Source organism: Sander lucioperca, chromosome 6 (genome assembly GCF_008315115.2).
Source record: "Sander lucioperca isolate FBNREF2018 chromosome 6, SLUC_FBN_1.2, whole genome shotgun sequence".
Lineage (NCBI taxonomy): Eukaryota > Metazoa > Chordata > Actinopteri > Perciformes > Percidae > Sander > Sander lucioperca.
In genome coordinates, this window is record NC_050178.1 from 14,218,706 (window position 1) to 14,228,716 (window position 10,011).

At 37.9% G+C, this 10,011-nt stretch overlaps 2 protein-coding genes across 5 annotated transcripts in view; both read right to left on the bottom strand.

Moving 5' to 3' along the window:
- The window catches only part of pank4 (pantothenate kinase 4 (inactive)), a 14,768-nt gene extending 10,641 nt beyond the window's left edge, over window positions 1-4,127 (bottom strand). For all 4 annotated transcript variants that reach the window (XM_031302043.2, XM_031302042.2, XM_036002104.1 and 1 more), the window contains exons 1-5: window positions 3,944-4,127; window positions 3,402-3,484; window positions 2,995-3,203; window positions 1,375-1,558; window positions 1-79 (exon numbers count right to left, since the gene is read on the bottom strand). The exon at window positions 1-79 is cut by the window's left edge and continues 14 nt beyond it. In XM_031302043.2, coding sequence (XP_031157903.1) covers window positions 1-79; window positions 1,375-1,558; window positions 2,995-3,203; window positions 3,402-3,484; window positions 3,944-4,067 — 679 coding nt within the window. In that variant the 5' untranslated portion in view covers window positions 4,068-4,127. The remainder of the gene's footprint in view (window positions 80-1,374; window positions 1,559-2,994; window positions 3,204-3,401; window positions 3,485-3,943) is intronic.
- A 1,342-nt stretch (window positions 4,128-5,469) lies between these two features.
- On the bottom strand, window positions 5,470-6,595 carry LOC116051225 (transcription factor HES-5-like). The gene is made up of 2 exons (XM_031301467.2): window positions 6,473-6,595; window positions 5,470-6,359 (listed from the first exon to the last, which is right to left on the bottom strand). Exons 1-2 carry the CDS (start codon window positions 6,593-6,595, stop codon window positions 5,937-5,939), a joined length of 546 nt encoding a protein of 181 aa, XP_031157327.1. The 3' UTR covers window positions 5,470-5,936.
- Between the last annotated feature and the right edge of the window lie 3,416 nt (window positions 6,596-10,011).

A 10,011-nucleotide genomic window follows, 5' to 3' on the forward strand; every position in this document is an offset into this window, starting at 1 on the left:
GCAAGGCTCCAAGGCCCCAGAACGTCCCTCCACCTATTGAGCTTCCTCCTATTCGCTCAAATTTGTCCTCGGATTCAACCTGTTGTAGAGGGAGAGAATGGAACCTTTTGTACGAATCAAATATAGTGAGAGAAGAAGAAACGGGTTGATACAAATGCCAAACCTGCACAATAAAGCCAGGTACTTTTACTAGGTCCGCCATTTTTACATACACTACTGTAGAGGCTAAGCCCAAGCTTTAAGACCCTGAGGTGCTGTTCCACGGGTAGAGTAATTGATGCACTTTTTACCTTTTTGATCAATGAAAGTCCAAGTCATGTTTGCAGTTAAAACCATTGGTTCCATTTATTACCATGAGATCTTAGTTGGGTTTCCAGACAAATCACTGCATGTATGAATGCCCGTTTAGTGTTGTGGTGTGTGTGCGTGTGGTCAAAAAAACTGTATGTGCTTCTGGGTTGCACCCGAGGAACCAAAGATTGGTTCCTATTTATACCAAGGGCACTAATAGGCTCTCACAACTACTATACTGTACAGTCGATAAAGACATAACTTGCAGTCAAACTTAGACCATTTCATGTAAACGGTGTGTGCCATAACCTAGCTACATATAAAGGACAAACTGTAGAGCCAAACTGATGCTGAATTGTTGGATGTTAGGGGTAGTGTATTCAAGACATTTCTTTTAAATATTGGCTAATATCTATGCTGATACAAATATACCTGTGATGAGCAGAAGCTACTGTTGAAATTTTACAAATTGATCGGTAAGTTTGGGCTTAGTTAGTTATATAATTATAGAAAATCTTTCAGTTGAAACAACCTCTACTTTCAAGAGGCTCATATTTATCTTTGTTTCTATTCAAAGTCTTTTCTATAATAATAAAAAAGTCCTAAAACTGTTAATACAATAAAAAAAAAACAGAGCAGTACCCTTCATATCTTAACAAAGACAGGAATATGCTTTAGCTTTTGATTAGGGCTTAAACTAACAATTATTTTCATTATAGATTAATCTGACTTTTTTTTTTTTTGATTAACCGTTTGGTCTTTAAAATGTCAAAGGATAAGGTAAGTAATAATGCTCAAGGTGACATCTTTATACGTCTTGTTTTGTCAGTCTAAAACCAGACGATATTCAGTTAAATATGTAAAACTGTAAAAAAAAGAAAATCATCACATTGGAGAAGCTAAAACCAGAGAGTGATTGGTAATTTTGCTTCAACAATGAATGTATTATCAAAATAACTACTGATTCCATTTCTGTCACTGGACCAACCAGTTAACCGACTATTTGTGTCAGTGCTACTCAACTAACTGGTTAAGCCTGCCTCTCGCAAACCAGTGACATAAGTGTGATTCGTCAGTTATCACCTTGACTATGGACACCCCAGAGCCGATGTTTACAAGCAGGTAAGGGAAGATGTCTGGTTGAGTCGTCTGGAAGCGGAACTCTGAGTCTGCATGCTTGGCGTACACGAAAGCCTCGTGCGGTATGTTCCTCAGCACAAAGTTACATCCTTTGATGAGGCAGGTCATCTCATCCTCTTTGTCCACTCTGCCACAACGCAGCACATAAAGACTCCATTAGAATACATCATCCACAGCCAGAGCAGAAGATTAACTGTTGTCGTCCTGCATCTGGTAAATCATTAGGTATAATGTGGAATCTCCTTTGTTTTTACAATATTACCAGACATTTACAGTTTTCTAGACAGAGCAGCTGTCTGCAGCCGTGTGTGTGTTGAGAGCCACATAAGCAGTCAAATAAATACATAAAGCTGATTCCACAGATTAGTTCCTTTTTCTCTTAACTGAATTAAAAGAGAAACATTTTACTGGAAAACTAAAAAAAATAACATGTATATGTGATCACATATCACATATACAAGTGCTAAGCATAAGTGAATACACCCATGCTAAAATTGACTAAAAAAATAGGAATAAAAAAATCCTCTTTTGGAAAATGATCGTAATGCCTTAATTAAAAAAATTAGGAAAAAGCCAACCTTTAAGGACACAAATTTTCTTTGTGAATGAATAATGTATCATGAATAAATAAATGTTCTTCCTTAAAATACAGGGGGCATAAGTGAGTACACCCCTATGTTAAATTCCCATAGAGGCAGGCAGATTTTTATTTTTAAGTTATTTCATGGATCCAGGATACTATGCATCCTGATAAAGTTCCCTTGGCCTTTGGAATTAAAATAGCCCCACATCATCACATCCCCTTCACCATACCTAGAGATTGGCATGGGGTACTTTCCATAAAATCATCTCTCAATGCAAATCAAACCAGCTATTAGGCTAACTGAAATAAAACCATGCCAATCTCTAGGTATGGTGAACGGTATGTGATGATGTGGGGCTATTTTAATTCCAAAGGCCAAGGGAACTCCAGGATGCATAGTATCCTGGATTCATGAAATAACTGGCCTTTAAAAATAAACATCTGCCTTCCTCTATGGGAATTTAACATAGGGGTGTACTTACTTATGCCCCCTGTATTTTAAAGGAAGAACATTTATTTATTTACGATACATTATTCATTCACAAAGAAAATTGGTGTCCTTAAAGATTGGATTTTTCCTCATTTTTTTTAAATTAAGGCATTAAGATCAATTTCCAAAAGATGATTTTGTATTCCTCTTTTTAGTCAACTTTAGCATGGGTGTATTCACTTATGCTTAGCACTGTACATATGGTTTTCAATGCTAATGCCATATGGATGCTCTGTTGCTATCTCACAATGTCTGGTTAGCAAACAAAGTAGCTGCCACAGTTTACAAGTCAATAAAGAGTCAAGCTAATCTTATGATTCACAGGTAGAGGACAGGATATTGCTTTGTCTGTGAATAGGGTTACAGCAAGGGCAGAGGGCCCAGTTTAGTCATCTGGAAATATGGCAGATGTTTGCCTCTCTTTCTGTTTGTACATGCAGTAACAACAACAGTTTCTTGGCTTTATTCACAGCTGTATCTGTATACTCACTTGAGTCCGAGTTTCCTCTCAATGAGTTCTTTGAACTTGTGCGCCCCTCCACCTGTGGCTTTGATAACTTTGGTTTCCGTGTTGACCAGGTGGTCTTTGACGAAGTCCAAGCATGTTTCAATGTAAGCATTTTCAAACTTGATAAAGTGCAGGCGTGCAGTGACCTCTTCCTGCACAGATATTTCATAGAGGTTGTCACCGGTAGCCTCCTGGCGACACAAATTACACAGAAACACAGAGGAGAAAAGTGGAATAACGTTACTTCATTACATCGTGCTATTGACATTTCCTCTGCTATGTATTTTTGACATAGAGAAAATGCAGGCTACGATGCAGTTTGGGCTTCGTGGGATGTAGGAAAACGTGGCACAGCTTTTACAGACACTGATGATAAAACAGATAGTTACCTTTGTAGTGTGGTCGAAAGATCGTACTTTGGCCACCTTGTGTTGTACAGTTGAGTAGTAGGCAAGCTTTGTGAGAGATCCACCTGTTCAAGCAATGGAAAACAGCATAGATTATGTCCGATAAGAAACCAGTGAGACAGATTGAAACTAACGTGTAAAGAACTGTGAAACTGTACCGTTAGCTAAACAAGTACGACAAAACATACACAGGCTAGCTTTGCAGCTAACGTCTACGCTGTGGTACTTGTCAAAGTTGGCCAGGTTTGTTTGGCACATAACCGTTTTATCAGAAAAAGATCAGCTTTAAACCTCATTAGACTTTCATCTTCAAGGCAAACAGACTTGCTGTCAAACAAACTCAAATTAGACACGACTTTGAGAGGATTAATGTTAGCTTGGTCTTATTTATTTTCACTTAAAGTCGTGTGTTGTTAACGTTATACTATCAGGCTGCGGCATAGCTGGTCTATAGACACGGAGATGAGATACGTTCCCGCAAAAAAGGATGAAGAAATAAAGACAACTTTTATATTCCCAGGTACCTATGTCTATTGCGAATCGCTTGGCGTTTTCCAAATTGCGGAATATTTCGTCAGGCGGAAGAGTAATGCTTTTATCCATGGTATGACCACTTGTGCTGCTGTCAACTCGAACAAATTCCGCCATGGTCGGCAACGATTTGACGCTGCGTACGTGCCCCTCGTCGTCCAATCAGCATCCACGTACAGCGTGAGGCGTGTGTGTGTTGTCCTGTAAACAGTTCAGTACTATCATGAACATATGAACATAGCAAACAGTTGTTTAAACAACTTGTTTCACATTATATCTGAAGACAAGATTAAACATGTAATGCATGTTGTTTGCACGTCTTTTAATCACAAATTATTTAAAAAGGAGTAGACAACTGCTATTTATTTATTTATTTATTTATTTATAGAAAATGTCAAAATTATTATACATATGATGTGAAAGAATGGATGATGAAGTGTTATTGTAGTGAATTTTATGATAATAATTATTTAAATGTGTGGCAGCTATAGATTAAAAAATGATTTAAAAATATATATTTTTTACTAAACCACTTATTTAGGTTTTGCCTTCTGAAACATGACTTACAGGTAACAACTACTGTAGCCACTGCCAAATCCTCTCAACTGAGATAGTGTTATTGTAGCTGAGTTATTTTGACTATTAACATTAACCCCCTAACCAGCAGCAGCTTCTAGGTTGGTTAGTCAGTACTTGTTAAAACCCACATAACTATACTTTTAAATTCTAGTGGAAATCCCAAAGTTTCCAAAAAAAATACCAAATATGTCAGGCTGAATTTGGGGAAAATTTGTGTAAATGATGCACAAGATGGGTAAAATATTTCCATTTGATGATGGAATGGTGCAACCAAAAATAGAAAGTCTTGAAATTGAATATTTTACTCAGTAATAGCATCATAAAGCTTCAATAAAAAGTTGGAACAAGCTGGTACAGTAGGCCTATGTGATAGGCTACTGTGAGACAAGGAGGAAAAGGAAGGTTTTCACCAACCTTTAAGGGGGTAAAAGAGGAAAACTGTATGTAAAGGGGTAAATTGTATTAAGTAATGCAGCTATTATGTGTTTTCTTTTTGTTCAAGTGCACATACATAAACTAACCAGTAGATGGTAGTGGTCAGCCATAATGGAAATTGTCCTCCATTAAAAGATTCTACATTCTTCATCACTCAGATGAAGACAATACTAACAGCTATACAAACAAATGCAATCCAGTATAATTTAGCCTAATAATTAATGTTAATTAGATAATGTTATTCACTTTTAATTTTTGTCAGTGTAAAGGATGAAATGACATAGCTCAAGATTCAGTTGATGTTTTTTATTCAAAAAACTTGAATGGGTCACATCATAGAGGCACTTGGCGATGATACATCACAGTAAAAACTTGTAGTCCAAGACAATGTACTCAAAAAGAGTAGAGTTAACAACTTCAGTATTTTCACAAAACACAGGGATTTTATTTAGTACATGCTAAACAAAACGAGATGAGAGAAAGAAAAGAAAAAAAATAGACATACAACAGAAAATGTTGATGACAGAACAGATGACTTCAGACCCAACATGGGTCAATAATCTTTTACAAAGTAAAAACTTAATCAAGCACATCCAAAAGGAAGAAAAAGTGCTACCAGAAAGTAGCTGAGATTTGCCAATTCCTATCACTGCATCAATCTTGATGCAGGCTTGATAATGCTGGCCAATATTGGCCAAACATTTAATTATATTGATAAATCAATAACAGAATATATGGCATTCATAGAATAAACATTTTGACCTATTCAATATTTTCACAAATATAAGATTTCATTTTCTTTGAAAACATATTCCCAAAAGTACATGGAAATGTCAGTCCAATATGACCTTTAGATGAATTAAAACACTTTGCACAGACACCTGTATTATTTCAGAATAATATATCTGATAATAACTTTTGACCAATATGGTCATCTCAGTTTGTCTGGTAGTAACTCCAGTCTGTAGGTGTCTACCACGGCCTCCAGACGGCGCTGTTGACTGGACTCTTCTCTTTGGTGATGCTGGTCTGGACTGTGGAGCTCAGAAGAGAGAAGTCAGCCTCTCTCAGGTTGTTATCAGAGGAAGACTGCAGCTTGTTGATGTGGTTCAGCAGTCTTCTCTGGGACTGGGTCTTCACCTGCTCGTTGGACAGGAAGTGTGTCACCTCTTGGACACATCTGGAATAGCCCAGACCGACAGCTGCTGAGTCCACAGGTTGATTCTGCTGCTGCAGCCGTCTCAGGACACAAACTGTCATCTCCAGGATGTCTGCTTTCTCCAGCTTGGAGTCTGGCTGCTGTTTGAGGAACTCTGGACTCAGGAGAGACTTGAGCTGCTCAATGCTGCTGTTGATTCGCTCTCTGCGTAACTTCTCCACCAGAGGCTTTCTGAGCTGCAGGAAGAAGAACAAAGTCATTAATAAACTTATTCTGGAGTGAAGTGTTAGCATGAACAAAGACAACGTCTCATTGACAATATTTAAATCTTGTTGAATCTTTAATTTACCTTGTGGGTCAGAGTCAGATGCTCCTGAGAATTGGTCATTGCTGCAGTGATTGTAGGTGCCATGTCTGGATCTCTGTGCTGTAGAGGTCTCTGTAGAGAGAATCTGATTTCTGCTGGCTTCATCCCTCCTATTTATAGTCCCACATCTCCATATGAATGTGTGGGTCTTGGTCTGGCTGGAGTTTCTCACAGTCTCAGCCAATCAGAAAGCTTGGTGAGACAATAAGGGATGCAGCACAATGCAGCACACTTAATGCTGTTTTTGCCTAGGACTGGGGTGGGGTGTGTGTGTGTGTGTGTGTGTGTGTGTGTGTGTGTGTGTGTGTGTGTGTGTGTGTGTGTTTGTGTGTGTGTGTGTGTGTGTGTGGGTGGGTGGGAGGGGGGTTGTTTGGGGTTGATGGAGAAAGACTGACACAGAGCTCTGTGTGAATCTGGGAAAGTGGTGACCCTGTAGAGAGAGCAGATCTGCTGCCTGATGCTGGGATCAATGACTTTGACTGAGCACACGCTCATCATCTCATCACACACGTGAGACACTGACTAGGACATTAAAAACACCTTTATAGTTTCAAGTATTGTTGCATTTGCAATCAAGTATCAGTCCTTGATATATTGACTGTGTAAAAAAAACATGAAAACATCACGATTTTAAAAATCATGTTTTATGTTGAAGCCAACATCTTGCATTATTTTTGAACAGGTAACACAAGTGGGGTTTTTTTTTTCAAGCAAACACAAGCTAACACAATCTTGCAAGTAATCACAATTGTGATTAGTTCATACAAGCTTAGCTCATGTATTGTGATGAGGCGATCACTGAGTAAACGTCAGCAAACTTCAGCAGAAAGTCGTCCAGATGAAACAGATGTGCCTTCTGTCTGGTGATAAGTTGTTCCAGTGAGTGACAAGTTTTAGTCAGGGTTTCCTACATTGGGAGCTGCGATCATGTGCACCACAAAAGGAGTTTGAATGCCTCGCTGGCAGCTATTGGCCCTGTGTTGATCAAAGGGCAGAACTTGGCGGCAAAAACCATCTGGAGGAACACAAAGACAAGACACTGCCTAAGTTTTGATGTCCAAAAGTGAAGGGGAATGGAAAGTTGGTTACAGGTAATTGATTAATTAAAGGAATACCAATTATTTTTTCCTAAAACAAAGTCCAGAAAAAATCTGTCCTCCCTCTCTTTTGTCTGTCAGAAAACATTTCATTTAGAGGTTTCTTAAAACACATGGAATTTAGACAAAGGTATCTGTATGTCCAAACATGAAACAAGTCTTAAAGCCCTTGTTGTAAGGACATTGCACTGGTGGTTTGGCATCAATCAATAGAATAAATATAAAAAGGCTACATTGAAATAATTACCTGATAAACAGAGGGGGAAATTAAGTTGGCAAAAGTGAGAGAGTTAAGTCCAAAGAGAAACACACAGTGAATGAAATACAGAAAAAAAAGAGAATAAGGAGAGAAAAAGTGTGCCAACTCCCCTGGGAGGATAGTCAGGTGGCGGTGGGGTTGAGGATGCTAATCACACTGATCTGTGACTCTGCTCTCACAGCTTTCCCACACTCGGCCCATTGACAGAGCTCCCACTTAACAACAGACATGTGCCTTGTTAAATGCTAATTCATCCCCACACAAGCAGCTCCCAGCTCTCCCCTGAAGGTAAAGTTTGTTGTTTCGACACAATCTTCAATTAGGAGATGAGAGCAGTAGAAACAAACACAAATATTTTGACTGGGAATAAAATCTAACAGTCAGTCAACTACATTTTTCATTTGGGTGCAGAATTCTTTATTGCATGTAAACTTTAAACATGTATTTTTTTTAATAAATAGTATAAACATTTAATAAATGTTTTCTTTTAACACACTATAATGTAGTTGTAGAAAAGAAAAGAACATTTTGAAGTGTTTATTAATGTACAGTATTTGCCAACAATTATTATGTCTCCTATAAAGACAGATTTGACATTATTACAAATAGGTTTTACTCAACAGTATTATCAGCTATATATTATCTGTTTGTACGCCAGCCTTCACTATTGGGTGCCCATGGGACGAGGTATAGATATTGACAAACCATGAATAAATACCAATTTCTTCTATATATGGTATTAATTAAATATATATGCTGCATAGAAATGCTTAAAAGAGGGGCTTAAAACAAAGTGTTTGTATCTTCTTTATTTCTTAAAGTAACAAGGCTGTGCCATTTTGGTTTAAAAATTAAAAGAATGTACCTTTAAAAAATAGATAACTATAATAGTGTAGTGCTAAAATGATATAAAACAGATTTGATAACTCAGCACCATTGTATTTGAATTAAGATTTTATTGAATGTCTTTCAACAAATGACAAATCCTCTACATGTTTTACTTTCACAGTGAGTCATTTTCAAATTTGAAAAATATATAAACATTAAAAATGTAATCTAAATATACATGCCTTCAGGTTTAGTGAGAGAAAAAAATGCAAACATTTAAAATTCAGTAGTAAAGAAGAATTCCTTCCCCCCCTCCCAGGCGCCTTTGTCTGGCCTGCCTCTATTGTCCCTCTGGGGCTCTGTGAGTGAGTTTTCCCTGCTTTCCCACACTCTGTCCATTCATTGCTTCCAAGAACAAAAGAAGTGTGTCTGGTTGCACATCACATTAATTATGGAGTCAGTTTACGAGTTTTGTCCCACTGCTTTTGAATGGAAATTCCTGTCATCAAGACTCATCATTACCAGGCTTTTGCAAAATGTCTACAAGGAATGCAGACATGCTTAGGATTAATGAACATTCAAAAGCTCTTTTCCCCCTCCTTTGGATTCAAATTGTTCCTCTGCATTCCAGGCTGTTTATTTTGACGGGAAGGATAAATGGGTGTCTATTCCTGAATTATTCCGGTCCTGGTTATAGTGCAAGAAGACTATGAATTTGATGTTAAAGCTTATTTGTAATAGCCTGCAATCAAATTTTATTTAAAACATGATCAAACCATCTTCATCCAGCTATGGATATGGTGCTTTGTGTTTGAAAACTATTAAATAGGTTCCACTGCATCCAATATTGTATTACTTTCTGAAAGTTTTGGATAACTACCACCTCAACTGCAGATTCAGCAACATTAACAGACCACCCAGTTAAAAAAAGAAACCAATCAAGCAAGATGAGTGCTGTTCATGCATTAGATAATTACATTTGATACATTTGTTTTATATCAAACAGAAATATATGCATTTTCAGTTTTAGAAAAATTAAAAAGTGACATGATTTTATTTTTATCAATCTCCCACGTGTGTGATGAGATGATGAGCGTGTGCTCAGTCAAAGTCATTGATCCCAGCATCAGGCAGCAGATCTGCTCTCTCTACAGGGTCACCACTTTCCCAGATTCACACAGAGCTCTGTGAGTCTCTCTCCATCACTCCCCCCACCCTCAGTCCTCCCCCCCCAGTCCTCCACCTGTTCCCCTGAGATCTAACCATTATCCCCCAGGCAAAAACAGCATTAAGTGTGCTGCATCCCTTATTGTCTCACCAAGCTCTCTGATTGGCTG